At 26.6% G+C, this 14,838-nt stretch overlaps 3 protein-coding genes across 3 annotated transcripts; all 3 read right to left on the reverse strand.

Annotated features, from left to right (window-relative positions):
• Nucleotides 1–210: 210 nt before the first annotated feature.
• On the reverse strand, nucleotides 211–3,607 carry LOC127289068 (putative ankyrin repeat protein RF_0381). The gene is made up of 2 exons (XM_051316828.1): nucleotides 3,343–3,607; nucleotides 211–3,027 (listed from the first exon to the last, which is right to left on the reverse strand). The coding sequence occupies exon 2, from the start codon at nucleotides 2,963–2,965 to the stop codon at nucleotides 377–379; it is 2,589 nt and encodes an 862-aa protein (XP_051172785.1). The 5' UTR covers nucleotides 2,966–3,027; nucleotides 3,343–3,607; the 3' UTR covers nucleotides 211–376.
• A 323-nt stretch (nucleotides 3,608–3,930) lies between these two features.
• Nucleotides 3,931–10,610, reverse strand: LOC127289085 (myosin regulatory light chain 2-like). The gene is made up of 5 exons (XM_051316848.1): nucleotides 10,483–10,610; nucleotides 6,858–7,094; nucleotides 5,433–5,619; nucleotides 5,208–5,283; nucleotides 3,931–4,292 (listed from the first exon to the last, which is right to left on the reverse strand). Exons 1-5 carry the CDS (start codon nucleotides 10,483–10,485, stop codon nucleotides 4,139–4,141), a joined length of 657 nt encoding a protein of 218 aa, XP_051172805.1. The 5' UTR covers nucleotides 10,486–10,610; the 3' UTR covers nucleotides 3,931–4,138.
• Nucleotides 10,611–11,308: 698 nt separating this feature from the next.
• Nucleotides 11,309–14,335, reverse strand: LOC127289073 (cilia- and flagella-associated protein 45). Its single transcript, XM_051316836.1, has 6 exons — nucleotides 14,207–14,335; nucleotides 13,293–13,666; nucleotides 12,694–13,079; nucleotides 12,439–12,571; nucleotides 11,866–12,159; nucleotides 11,309–11,685 (listed from the first exon to the last, which is right to left on the reverse strand). The coding sequence occupies exons 2-6, from the start codon at nucleotides 13,641–13,643 to the stop codon at nucleotides 11,494–11,496; spliced, it is 1,356 nt and encodes a 451-aa protein (XP_051172793.1). The 5' UTR covers nucleotides 13,644–13,666; nucleotides 14,207–14,335; the 3' UTR covers nucleotides 11,309–11,493.
• Nucleotides 14,336–14,838: the final 503 nt, after the last annotated feature.

Raw genomic sequence — 14,838 nt, forward strand, 5'->3', positions numbered from 1 at the left:
ATTTCTATTAATAATACTTTTAATAAATAAACTCTTTGACGTGAATCACACTTTATAGTCATGTAAATAATCACTCAATTATATTTTGGTCAGTATATATTCGCAGTTTCGTTCATGTTATTAATTTACATGTATGTCATTTTACCATTAATTTTTTAATAATTTTGACTTAATATAGGTATTTAAATAGTAATAAATGTACAATAAAGATAGTAAAGAAGAAATTTTAATTAATTTTTAATTCAATCATTGAATTCATTACATTTGTTGAAAAATTTAATTACATTCGAAAAAACAAGAAATTTAAATGACTTTATTTCTTCAGTTTTAGAAAAATACAAAACGCGTATACAATTTCAAGGGAAACTATATTTTTTTAATTACAATTATTCGATGCATAAATTAAATTTCTCAAATCTAAATTGCTAATATAGAAAAAGATATTTTCAACAACCAAGTATGGTATTTTTATATCCAATATATTTTCCAAAGAGTTACTCGCTAATTTTATTAACATATTCCTTCTCTTTGCTTTATTGATTTGAACATTTAAAATATCAAAATAAATTGGATATAAATCTTTAAAATCACTGAAATCAAACAGTAAAATTTGTTCATTACGCATGTACAATTCGACTTGAGCGACATTTTTAATTAATAAATCATATAATGAAATTTTTGCCTCCAATTGACAATGTCTCATTCTATTAATTTCTTCAATACACTTGTGAACATATTCACTATTATCTGATTGAAATTCATCGACAGCAAGTAATTTCATTTTAATTGAATGTTGCATTAGTATTTCGGAAATTTCACTTGTGAAACAAGAATTCGTATTGTATGTCCCACCATATTGTAATAAAACATGAATAATTTCATAGTTTTTACAATTTATCGCAAAATCAAGTGGTGTTGCGTTAACAATGTTTTTCAAATTTACAATAGCATCATATTCCAAGAGGAGTTTAACCAAATTTTCCTTACCATTTTTTACGGCAATATGAAGAGCAGTGCTCTCCATTGTTCTAGTTTTTGAATTGATATCAGCGCCAGCGTCTAAAATTAATTGGACAATATTTGCTTTTCGATGTGAAGCAAGATGAAGTGCCGTCTCGCCATTTTTATTTCGAGCTTCAATATTAATTTGCGATTTTAATAGAAATTCAATAGTATCCATACAATCGTTAAGAACACTAATGTGTAACAATGTATTGCCATGAATGTCTTTTGTATTTAAATCTGCCCCGAATTTCAAAAGTTCCCTCATCATTTTATATTGACAATTATTTATTGCAATTTCTAATAATGTAAAACTTTGTTCCAAAAATACATTTACGTTAGCATTCGGTTTTAGTAAATAAGGAATTATTAAAGTAAATCCCTTTTCAATCGAACAACATAAAATTCGATATTCGAAAAAACCTTTAATTGATGGTTTTTTATGTTTCAAGAGTTCATCAAACATTGTTTTGTATTTTGCTTTTCTATATTCTTTGGAAAATTGTGTGTACAGTGGTTCTGGTATGTGGATTTTGTCAAAATTTTCCGATACTATTTTAAAGCGGCGTATTAAAAATAATTCAACAATATTACGATGTTCTACCGAATTACCAAGTACAGCAAGACAAAAAGCTAATTTATTATTATAATTACATACATTTGGATTTTTGTCCAATAGAAATAGAACTATGTTTGTATTTTGATTTTCGACAGCGTAACAAATTGGTGTTTTATAATTATAATCGATTGCATTGACATTCGCGCCTTCGTGAATTAAATGTCTGAGAATTTTTTCATCATCTTGTTTTGCAGCCTCGTGAAGACAAGTTAAACCATTATTATCAATAATTGAAGTGTCGCTTTTATATTTTAGTAATAATTTGACAATTTTTTTAAAACCATTTCTACAAGCTATATGAAGTGATGTACAACCATTGATTGTAATTGCATTAACATCGGCTCCATTTTTTAATAGAAATTTCACAAATTTTTCATCATTATTTTCAACACTCACATGAAGAATATTTAAATTTTCATCAATTTTTTCATTAATAGATGAACCACTTTTTAATAAATATTTGCAAATATCCAATTTATTGTGAGTATACGCGTGATACATTGGTGTTCGTCCAAATTCATCTTTTGAATTTATGTCAAAATTATACTTTACAAGCACTGCAATTATTTCCCTATTACCATCAACTACAGCCCTATGTAATAAGACTTTAAAATTACTCTCTGAATTTATCTTTTCATCGACATTCATTTCATTTTCATTTTCATTTTGATGTTCCAAAAGAAGAAGTAGTATTTTATGATTACATTGCGAAACGGCAAGGAAGAGAAGTGAATAATACGAAGTTGAATTTATTTTAATTACATCATTTTTTAATAGTAATTTTACAATATCACTACGATTATTCTTAACAGCAAAATGTAATGCTGTCTCGTTTTCACGAAATGAATTTATATCCGCTTTATGATTAATTAAATGTTGAATAATTTTTAAATTTCCATTTTTTATTGCCATATGAAGAGGTGTGTAATTAAATTTATCTTTAAATTCAGTGTCGGCACCTTTATCTAATAATAATTTGACAAATTCTTCATTTTGTTGATCAATTGCAATGTGTAGAGGAGTTTTCTTTTCTTTATTTACAACATTAAGACGAACATTTTTTTCCAATAAAAGTTGAAGTATTTCTATATTATTTTTTATAATTGCTAGATGAAGAGGACTATTCTCAGTTGAATTTCGAGTAACATTTACATTTGCACCATTTTGTAGAAGCAATTTTACAACTTGCATATTGTCATTATTTAAAGCTTCGCAAATTAATACATATCCCTCTAATAATTCTGGATAATCGGAAAATTTATAGTGAGTAATAATATGTTTAACGTCTTCTTCATCACCCAAACGACAGCAGTTAATTAAAGATGAACATATATCCAACGACATAATTCTTATTTGTGTGTGCTCTCTCTAATTATTTTTACAGCAACTCACTAACTCAAGAACATCTGTTGAAAACATTTTTTTTTTAGTTGCAAATTTTGTAAAATGTTTTTTTAAACATAGACAATACATTTAATAGTTAAAGTTTCGTATGTATGTATATAACTGCAAATCAAAAATTATAGTACACGTTTTTAAGGTTAAGTTTTAACAGGTATATTTATTATAAATAATGATGTAATATTTTTATTATTGACACACTTTTTATCATCTAATAAAATTTTATCCATGACCTGTGGACAGATCTATTTTATACGTAACGTAATTTTTCTTTAAATTTAAAATCATACAGTTCGATCATTTTAATTTGTTATACTTACAATTATTTTTCTTCTGAGGAATAATAATTTTTTCTTTTCACAAAATGTAAACAATAAATTTTTTGTAATATATTAAATAATAAAACAATATTTCCTCTTCTGGAACTTGTAATTTTTATTTGATTGAGCAAGTAACTGAGCAGATCGAATCAAAATTCGTACAATTATTAACTTCCTTGTTTTATTTTATAATTTTTATCAAGAAGACAGAAACGTCTTTACTCTTTATGTTGTTTTGATAAAGTGACAGGTCCAGAGTTGACAAGGATTGAAAATGACCAGGGATGGGCTCCATAATAATAAAGCTGCTTCTACAACTTTTTTTCGTATAAAACGTAAATCGAAAATTTAACATAAGGTAGAAAAGGATAGAGAATATATTTGTCTTCCTCTCATGTTTACGAGATTGATCCGACTTATCTTGTAACTATATATCTCTGTCCTTTTCTATAACGCATGCATTTCGTTAGAGAACAAGAATATTTTTTTAAGTATATTTTATTCTCAATATTAGATTTCCGTTGTTTCGGTAAAGTTTAATAGTGAATTAGATTAGGCAACAAAAATTTTGAAAGATATAAATAATAATACTATTGTCATTGAAATTTTATTTTACATCAATGCAGTAACATATTTACATTTATATATTTGTTCATTATTATTGAATGTTTAAAAAATGATGTTGACATTTTTTTCAAAAGATTTAAAATTATTTCAATACTTTTTCAAGTAAATTCTTGATCATAAAAATATATAAATAAAAAAATTTATAATTTTTTGTAGAAATATGTAGTCATTATGACTCTTCTTCTTCACCTGTACCCAGCAGCATGTTAATAAGACTTTCGGTGTCTATCTTTCCGTTGTCATCAATATCCATTAGATCATATGCATCATTTATTTCCTTTTGAGTAAATTTATCTCCGAAAGTCATGAGAGCTTTCTTTAATCTGAAAGTAAAAGAATTTGAAAATTAGCAGCTAAAAGTAAAAAAAAAAATTTTTCCAGCGACGGCAATTTTCCTTTTAAAATCTCTAGTAATAATACTACTTTTAATGTGGGGAAATACTAAATATTGTAATTTTGATATTTTGAGTATTGGGATTTTCAAATCTGCGGTAAATTTCCTTTCTTTGACGGTAAATTTGTTTCTTTTAAAGAGGGTAATAATCGTTCCCACATTCAATGAGGTAAAATGATTAATGATGGCGAAATTACAGCAGATGGGAAAATTCCATTACCGAAACGGAACCTTACCATGTTGAAAATGTCAAATATCCAGAAGATGGGAATTTTTCTTTTATCAAACCAAGGAATATTGCCATTTTTAATATGGTACAATCACTTGTTTATGTAAAAGTGACACATTAAAAGTGGGAAATAATCGTTCCCTCTTTCAAACAGGGAAAATTCCTTTAATAATTTTTACAGTGATAGGTATATTTAATTTCATAAATTTTAAAAATATTCTTCTTTCATTTTAATTTTAAAAGAAGTAATGTAATTAAAATAAATAGTGAGAGTTTTTTAAATTACAAAAGAAAAGAGAGTTATATCATTGCTAGAAAAGTAAATAATTTAAAAATAATTAAAATAAAAACTTTTCTATAATATAAACACTGTAAGTTCTTGGAACTGCTTTTGTAACTATTTTTTATTGTTCATTATTCAGTTAATTATTTATTTAATAAAACTCATAGATATATAATAAATTATCTTGTAATGAGCGAATCGAATTTTTACTTAATTGTATAGCTGAAAATATTTTAATATTGTTTTAATTTTATATCAATTCTAACCAAAAGTATAGAAACCCTTGATTTAGAGTTAAGCAATGTTTATACTAAAATAAAAATTAAATGTACCTTTGTGCGTCAATTTTTCCATTGCCGTCATCAAAACTTTTAAACGCTTGCATTACAACGTCATCATCATCAGCACCTTAAATTATTTAAATTTTTATTAATTAATTAATTTTTTCTATGGAATGTTTATATTCTTTATAAGATATTATTAATAATTATATTAATTATTCGAAAAAGTCACTTTGATAATCAACTTAATTGTTTAGAATCTTTTACTAAAAGTACCTCCAGATCCAGACATGCGAGTTGCAAAAAGATTAAGTAGTTGTGTAAAGTTGATAGGACCAGACGCTTCTCCAATCATTTCATCTAACTCTTTTTCATTACATAAACGTCCGACTTGATCGTAAGTATGGCGTAAATCACTCTTAGAAATTATTCCATCTTTGTCATGATCCATCATACTGAAACCCTATAAAAATAAAAACATTTTGTTGGACTCAATAAATAGCACAATAATTTTCATATTTTTTACAGCCTCCTTCAAGGAGGTAATTTATATTTAAAGATTCGAATTTTTAATTTTTACATGAAAGTTCAGTTGATCTATGAGATTAACTATTGATACGGACCGTAGCAATTCGCAAGGCTGAAATCTTTTAATGGAGGGAGACGGGTAAATTTGCAAAGGGAAATAAATCGAAGCAAACGAAGAGGAACGAAAAAGCCGGTAATTCAGTAACCTTTGAAAGAAACAATAGGAACGTGATAAAAGTTCAGTTCGATAATTTTGAAAATTAAGTATGTACCTATCGTGTCGCGATTAATTAAAAGTCAAGTGTTTCGACAGTTATATAGTGCGAGTGTTCTATATCCACTTGGTGGATGAATACGCACGAAGGAATGAATCTGATGAACATCGTACTAATTGAAGATCATATGGACATCATCAATTAACGACTTTGGATATCCACAGCGAGTAAGTCGTATCAATAACATATAAAAGTGTTAATCAAATAACTATTTGGAAATTAAATTAAATTAAATTTGTGTTCCACTTTTAACAATTAAGATTTAGGAAAGAGATTCAAATGAATCAAATTCGATTTGTTGCTAAAGTTAAAACTTCCCTTATAAAAAAAAATAATTACTGCGGAATAATTATTGCAAAAACCACTGAATTAATTACTAGAAACTCCAGTAATTTTTTCGTGATATGTATTTTTTAGTACAACAACAAAATTTTTAATTTCAATGGAATCATATTTTTTTGTTAATTTTATTCCTAACCATTTAATTTACAACAAAAAACTTTTGCACATATAGAAACTTAGTGCACAAGTAAATTTTTATCAAATGTATGGCGAAAAAATTACTGCGGATGCTCTAGTAATTATTCCATTGGTTTTTTTGCAGTAATTTATCCCAGTAGTTATAAATAATTATTTCAGTAATTATTTTTCATAAGGATTTATATATCAAAATTTCTGTTCAAGGAAAATTAAAACAAACATGAATGAAAATTTATATAAAATTAGTATTTGATAAAAACTTATGAGATATTATACAAAGCGATTTTTATGTTTCGGACCCCATAAATTTTTTTTAAAATCTAATTTTTTTCGTTTTTTAAATCCTAGGATGTCCACAGGATATCCAGGATTTTAGTGTGCTATGTGAACATTTTTTTTAATAATCTTTAAATTATACCTCTTTAAATTCCGCCACTTGTTTCTGCGAGAACATAGAAAATACATTTGAGCCAGATCGTTTTGTTCGTTTACTGCCACGGCTAGCTCTATTAGATTCTGATGGAGATTTCGTTGCTGGTTCAGGTTCTGGCGCGGGGGCAGCTGCTGGGGCTGGTGCTGCATCAGGCTCTGCTTTTGCCTCAGCTGCGGGCGCTTCCTCCTTCTTTTTTGGTTTTTTTTTCTTCTCCTTATCCGCCTTTTAATAAAATAACAAATATATTTCCAGCACAAATCGATAAATTTCAGTTTTTAAAATTTTAAGAATTTTAGATTCGATTAAAAAATTAAAAAAATTTGTTATCTGCGACCCCAAAAACCTTCAAATGCATTCGTTGAATTTAAAAAAAAAAACTTCCCGCGACTTAAAAACAAATAATTGGTCACGTTCTAAAAGAACTTTTTTAAAAAATATTCTTTTAGAATTTGATTTTTTTTCGATAAGTCAAAATAAATTATTTTTTGTAAAATATTTTTATTACTTTTATTTAATATGTACGCAACTAAAAACATTTCTATTTTAAAGTAATAAGAAACTATTTTGTCAAATTAAGAAATAGATTGGTTTCATTTAGCACAACATTTTCTGATCCATCTGAAGTTTGGTCTTGTTCCAAGTATGTAGTCCAAGTCATTTATTTACTTGCATCACATCCATAATACTATCGTCCATATTCCACCCACGCTTGGCTTAGGTCAAGTCAAATTTTCTTTAGCCAAAAACATTTCATTTTCACATAAATATATAAATAATCTGCATTGATTCAAAATTTCATGATTTCTATAATATTATATTTTCAAGTGATAAAGATTATTTATAAATTTTATAATTGTAATTTTAACTTAGGTATTATTATTTATTTATTAGCGGGACAAGCCCTTTCGTTCAAATGTACTCCTAAATTTTAATAGTTACGTAAGTAACAATACAAAATATGAAATATTAACTAAATCTAGGTTGGCGCTATAAAAGACGTTGGTGAAGTTTGCGAAAAAAAATATTTTTCACTCAAAAAATAATAACTAATTTTTTGCCTACAATTTTTTTTCAAAAAATTATTGATCAAGAAACGTTGCAAAAAAAATTTTTTGATAAATAAATAAACAGTTTGCATAGAAAAATATTTTCTCTTCTCAATCGTTGATCAAAAACGTTGTGAACTTCACCGACGTTATAAAAGTTAGAGTTCAGTATAAATTTATACAATAAAAAAATAAATTTAATTATATTATTATCAAAGGAAAAAATGAATCTGTATAACCATTAAGTCTATTAATTACAAAAATAAGCATTAATTATAACTACAAAAATATATTTAGTACAAAACCTTCTACAAGTTCAAAACAGTTTTTTTGAATTAAAAAATATAAAACAGTTCTAGAGAAGTATATTATATTTTATTTTTAAAATATATCAAATGGCTTTGTGATGGATTAACTAATTTTAAGTATTTGTGGAAATACTTAAAAAAATGAAATTAGTTGAACTTTAAGTCGATTTTCTCTTCTCAGAATTATTGGTGGTGTAATTCATAAAAAATTATAGTTTATTTTTTCACATTATGACGTTATCTATTATAATATGCAGTTAATTATGAAAATCATGTGCCAAGAAAAATACAAATTTACAAATAGACTGTCTCGTTCAGTGTAGCATTTATCATGTCAGAAAGTGCCATCTTTCCAAACGCTCGTTTTGTAATATGCAAATTAAATCCTCAAGGAGCACTTATTTCCCGAAAATTTTCGAATTATTACTGGAAGCGGCTATTACGGGTAAAAGGCACCACTCAAGCTTACGCAACACTTCTGCTGCATCCAAGGATCTGCTGTTTTACATTTCTGAGGCTACTGCCTCGAAACAACATTTGCAGGTCACAAATCATTGTTTCAGTCAACAGTAATCAAGGATTTAAACTTTTGATTGATTCTACCTTTAACCTCAACCTCCAAAATTTGTACTCATTAAATAAAAAATAATTTAATAGTATTGTTCAGTGAACCTTTTCTTTTAATCCTGTTCTCTTAACTCAAGTCTTCCACTTGTAAATATAAAACAAAGATTTTTATTAAATTTTAAAAATATGTTATGACCCTTCAGGTCATAACACAAGACACATATATGTATATGTAGATATTAGAATTGATTTTGCCAAGTAAATTAAGTTAACCACACTAAATTTTTCAAATGAAAAACAATTGCTAATTATGCCATTGTGGAATTGGGAAAAAATATACTTTATAGGAAAAGAAAATTTGGAAAATGCAATTAGAAAAATCCAATTGGGAAATTTTTTTATGAAAAAGTTTCTATTAGGAAAAATTGTTATTAGGAATATATAATTAGAAAAATAAAATTAGGAGAAAACAACAAATTTTCGACTATGATAAAAAATTGTAATCTAAAAGTTAATTTAAATCCTATTTTTTCATTTCTCTCCACTACCCTCACAGTAACGAATATTTGAGGATATCTTATGTACGTCCTAGGGATATAATTTCGTCCGAAAACATTAGGATATCCCTAAGATGTCTTAAGGAAATCCTAAGAATATCCAAATTTCCCCAAATAAAATTATCTAAATTTTGGAATCCGACGAATATTTTAGGATATCCTAAAATATCCAGTGATGTAACTCCCATAGCAATGGACATCCTTGAAATATCATTTGGTTCGGGAAATCTTAGGGTTATCCTAATTTCCCCGGACAAAATGATATCTCTAGGACGTCCACAGAATACTTTGAGTATCCCATTCACAGCAACGGATATTTTAGGATATCCTACTGACGTTCTAAGGATATCTAGTGCCTTTCAGAAATTAGGATGCCTTCAATATGTCCATAAGATAACCAAGGATATCCCCGGAAGATTCTGTAAATATGTTAATTTTTAAGTCTCCGGATATCCCTTGGATATCCTAGGTTTGTAGAATATCCTTAATATCCGAATGCAATAAGAAATAGTATACATTTAGCTGTTTATTCTTTTTTTCTCGAACTGCTTTGAAAACAATTTTATACTAATTTCTGTTCTATACGTAGAATTAAAAGATAATACTTTTATTACGAAGAATTATTTTTTTTTAATTGTGCGGTCTATTTTAACCTTCTTATAGGATGTGTATTAAACCTAATGTGTATGCATCCTTATGGAATGCTAATGTCACTAATGTATTTTTTCTTTCATTAACTACCAATATTCTCATTGTACAATTATTTTTAAAATTTATTAATTTTTTCTACATGTATACTTGTGACTAATGCTATATACTAATTGTTACTAATACTAATTTTATGATAAAAAAAATTTTTACTACAGTATTAATTACAATTAATAAACAATGTAAGTATATTTTAAGTAACAATATTTTTAGTTTGTTGTTTTATATCCTCAAATATATATCAGAAACTCTTTTCATAGTATTTATTTAAGAGTATCCTGATAGAAGAATTTTTAATTATAAATTCGCAAAATATTTTTTTAAGTATCACGATAAGGAAAGGAATAATCAGTAGCCTGCATTGGTACTGTCATGATGTCCTGTTAATGTGTTTTTTTTGGGGAGGATTTGCAATTACACTTACCATAGTTGTTTAAGTAATGTTAAGAAGAATTGTACGAGAAGATAGCAATAAACCTACTGTCTAAAATTTAGAGTTGAAATTGCCTAAGTATATTTTACATGAAATTCCCCTTCCACAGATTGGCATTTGAGCAGGGATATATGCCCGGTAAAACGCCAACGCATATATGACCATGTTTAGAACGAGCTTCCCGAAAATAGCGACCTTACATACATATATTTGAGCTACTGCAAATTGCTTTATTTCGAATCAGTATCGTTATAACTTCACCTTCCCGAAAGAAAATACAAGTCAAATGCGCGTCTCCGAATAAGCACTCTGAAAAAAATTACAATTTATTTATTTCACTGGAATGTTTGGTTATTTCATCTAATTATAAACACACTTATTATTTATTATTATTATATATTTCAATCAATAATTTTATTTTATTAACTAAATTAATAATACAATTAATGCATTTTTATTGCTAAAATACAGTCAATTTCAATTTCATTATATTCTCAGAAATTACTGATTAATAAATTTTTATATGGAGCGATACTTTTATAACAATTCTATTGGAGGGCATATTCGGCTTTATACGCAAAAGGGTTAAATTTTTTTTTTCTACTATATCAGATCCGCCATTTTGAATTTTGAAAAACTGACAAAGAATATATAATCAGCCATCCCAAAAACCCCTAGATATATCTACATTAATAAAAATTCGAATATTTTTTGATAATTGGTCAAACATATTGGATCCGTCATTTTGAATTTTGAAAATATGACATCGTATTCCTAATTAGTTAGATCTGCACATTTCAGTAATGATTACTGCAAATTTTAGGTACCAGAAAAAAGATTTATTATAGTTCAGTAATACATTTTCATTCGTTCTCGTCATGTAATTCAAAGAAATAAATGTTTTGATCAAAAAGTCTGTGAAAAGCATTGTGATTGAGAAATTTACAATTTACAACTTTTGAAGGTAGGTGTACAAGTATAGTTTAAGGAAGCTTTCATCTTTTATTTATCCACTGTATCGATGATTTTTTTGACGTTATTTCCTGGTACTGGGTTCTCTTCCATTTCAGCAAATTTTTGACGTATCGTTGCATCAATTTGACGCTTAAAGGATTCCATTTCCTTTCTTTTAACGAGACCTTCATGAATTTTTTGTTGCTTCTCTAATTTACGCTCATTTTCTTTTTCACTAATCTGTTAAAATAAATTACTTATAGTAATAGAAATTGAATATTATATATGAGGAACATTCTAAATAAGAGGTCAACTCTTTGATTTTATTCATCTTATGGTTTTGAGTTGAATATCGGCGCTTTTTTATTTTCAAGAATAAAATAATAAAATAAAAAGTAGTATCTTTTTATCAGAATGTACCTGTTTTAAAATTTCATTTCGATAATAAATAGCCTCTTGATGTTTTTTACTCATCTCTTTTAAATCATTATTAATAGTCTGACTTTGAATTGTAGCGAATTTATCCAGTTGTTCTTTATCCCTTTTTATTTCTAAAGCCAACATGATTTGTTTATCTTTAATTTGTTCATCTCGTGCCAATTTCAGAATAACTTTATTTTTTGCAGCTTCAAAAGCTTCTTCTTTTTCTTTTAACTTCCATTGTTTTTCAACTTTTTCTTGTATTCTTAAAGCAGTTATTTCTTGTTGTACATCCTGAAACAAAAATCCGTTTATTTTAATTGTTGACGACAGAGTACACACAATTTTAACTTGTTTAGTTTCAGATTCCCAATTCAGATTTCCCTAAAACTTTTATGAAAATTTGATTAACTTAATGTTTGTAAATAGTTTTATTAAAAAACTAGGGTACAAATTTAATTTTTTAGATACGTTTTGAGCCAATATGAATATTGAAATTATCCTCATAATCTTAAAAGAGAATAATTACTATAGATTTTTCCAACAGCTTAAGATTATACAAAAAGTCGTTACCTTAATTTTGCAAACGTTTTGAACTTCAAGTGCAACTTTTTCTTTTTTCTTCTCTCTTTGATACCTTAATAAATTTAATTTAAGAACATTTTCCTTATCACGTTGTTGTTTCATTCGATGATATTCTTGTATCCTGAAATAAATATTAACATGTCATTGATAAATATTTTTGTTGAGTAAATTGGGAAAAAATTATCTAGTTTTCGAACTTACTGCCTTACTTTACTAATGCTTAACAATTTGACATAAATTTACCTAGCTTCCATTATTCTATTTTCTTCTGTCTCAACATTTTTAAAATGCTTTAACTGATCGTTCGTTTCAGACAAATTCTTTCTAATGTTTGCATTTTCAATCCCTTGAGCTTTAAGTTTAGAAATGTCTGCTTTTTCATTCATAATTCTTATATAATTGTTCATTCTATTTTCTTCTTGCTTTCTTTGAATTTCTAGTTGACGCTTTTCATCATTTTCCAATATTTGGGTCTTTAACGCTTCAGCATAGTGTCGTTTCTTTTCATATTCTTTTCTCTTATTTTCAATTTCAGACTTAATTGCTAATCTTCTTTCATTTTCCATCATATCATTAATGTTTTGCGCTTCCATTTTAAGTTCTTCATTGATAATATTCTTTTCAGCAATCTTAAAAAGGAAATATTATAAATGCCTCTTAACAAATTTCAACTTCTGAGGTATGTGATTTGAAGAAGTTTGATAGAATAAAGCTTAATTTAATTTCTATTAAATTAATAAATAGAATACAAAAATTTCTTAAAGCGATACAATTATGTAATATGAAAATTTTAAACTACCATTGATATTTGTCGATCCATAAATAAAATTTACTAAACTTACTTGTGCATCTCTTACAGCTCTACATTTCATTTCTAATATAAGTCTAGAACACTTTTGAATTTCTTCTTCTTGTTCCATTTTAAGTTTGCTGGCTCTTTGTAAAATGTGCATGGAGCGTTGTCTAGCTTCCGATAGAACATCATTTAGTTTGTCATTGTTTGTATTTATTCTCTTAGAGTCTATTTTATTCATTTTCGACTGCCTTTTCATACTTTCAAGTATCATATTGTTTCTTTCTTTTTCCTCTAACTGTTGTTGTAAGTGAATTTCTTTACTAGAGACAACTTTGCCAACATTTTTGTAGTACTTAAATTTTTCTGATGTAATTATCTGAGGAACAGCTGAAGTCATTTTCTCGTCTTATTACAAAATACCTTTAGAGAAAAAAAATTTCTATTTTATTAATTTTTTTGGAGAATTGATTCAATTGTATAGATTGTGGTGGATCCAATATGGTGGAGAAAAATTTTAAAAATCGAGATACGATCATAAAAATGGCTACTTGGGGAGGTTTTAGGGATCACGCATTGTGCATCCAATGTCCAATTTCATTATAGATTTACTTGAAACTTATTACTTGGGGACATTGAATTTGTAATTAGCGGACCTGAAACCCACGAGTAGCCATTTTTATGGCTACTCGTGGGTTTTTTATTTTTTATTTTTTTTTTAATTAGTTAAGGTCTGTGAAAATGGCAGAACGACATTATATTATATCATGTTGAGGTTACACTTTTTCACACAATTTATTGTATTCTTATTTTTCATAGATATATGAAACGTCATTTTTTAAATCACAAAATATAATTTTGCAATATTGTAAATAATATTATAGAATATTTAACAGATGTTATAAATATGAACAATATTTTTACGATAATTTTAAGAATCTAATATTAGAAAGTAACTGTTACCTTTTTGTATATGAAATTAATATTTTGAATTTTATACGATTAATTCGTGAAATCTGCTTCGCATATTATTTTTTTTAAATATTTGACGTTAGCAAATATTTGTATTCAGCATTAGATACAATTTTGCAATATTTTTAAAAATATAAAATGAATTTTTAACAATTGTTATTTGTAAATACTGTGAAAATAGTTAAGATTCAATATTCTTTTTGACATTTAATTAACCCTATTTGTTAATTAATTTAATAAAAATGTTTAACAATAATATTATTAAAATTTTTAATAATAAGAAAATCTAATTATTTAACAGATGAATCCTGATTTTTCCATAAAAAAGAATATATGTTATTTATAAAATTTTGAGTTTTTGCTTATTTTCAGTGATTGGCACTGGAGTTTTTTTATTGTCATCCAAACTATACACATATATTCTGCTTCTTTGAAATACTGGTCGGAATCATTTAAACAATTTCTATAATTTTACCAATCGTCTGGTTATTTATCGACTTATAAGACTTAAATTTAACCGAACTTCTTGCTGTTAACTCCACATATAATTTTCATTATTTAATCAATATTAACATGACAACGTATGTAGCTATTCTACAAAGTTTATACATTTTTTGCGTTTG

Source organism: Leptopilina boulardi, unplaced genomic scaffold (assembly GCF_019393585.1).
Source record: "Leptopilina boulardi isolate dan_hultmark-lab unplaced genomic scaffold, ZJU_Lbou_2.1 LbouV2_399, whole genome shotgun sequence".
NCBI classification, from domain to species: domain Eukaryota; kingdom Metazoa; phylum Arthropoda; class Insecta; order Hymenoptera; family Figitidae; genus Leptopilina; species Leptopilina boulardi.

Coding starts and splice junctions, on each gene's coding strand:
- LOC127289068 (XM_051316828.1), bottom strand. CDS start 2,965: ATGTCGTTGGATATATGTTCATCTTTAATTAACTGCTGTCGTTTGGGT.
- LOC127289073 (XM_051316836.1), bottom strand. CDS start 13,643: ATGACTTCAGCTGTTCCTCAGATAATTACATCAGAAAAATTTAAGTAC. Junction 12,572..12,693: donor AATAGAATAATGGAAGCTAG/GTAAATTTATGT, acceptor TATTTATTTCAG/GATACAAGAATATCATCGAA. Junction 11,686..11,865: donor GAAATGAAATTTTAAAACAG/GTACATTCTGAT, acceptor TTATTTTAACAG/ATTAGTGAAAAAGAAAATGA.
- LOC127289085 (XM_051316848.1), bottom strand. Junction 5,284..5,432: donor TCGCATGTCTGGATCTGGAG/GTACTTTTAGTA, acceptor AAATAATTTAAG/GTGCTGATGATGATGACGTT. Junction 4,293..5,207: donor GGAAAAATTGACGCACAAAG/GTACATTTAATT, acceptor TTTTACTTTCAG/ATTAAAGAAAGCTCTCATGA.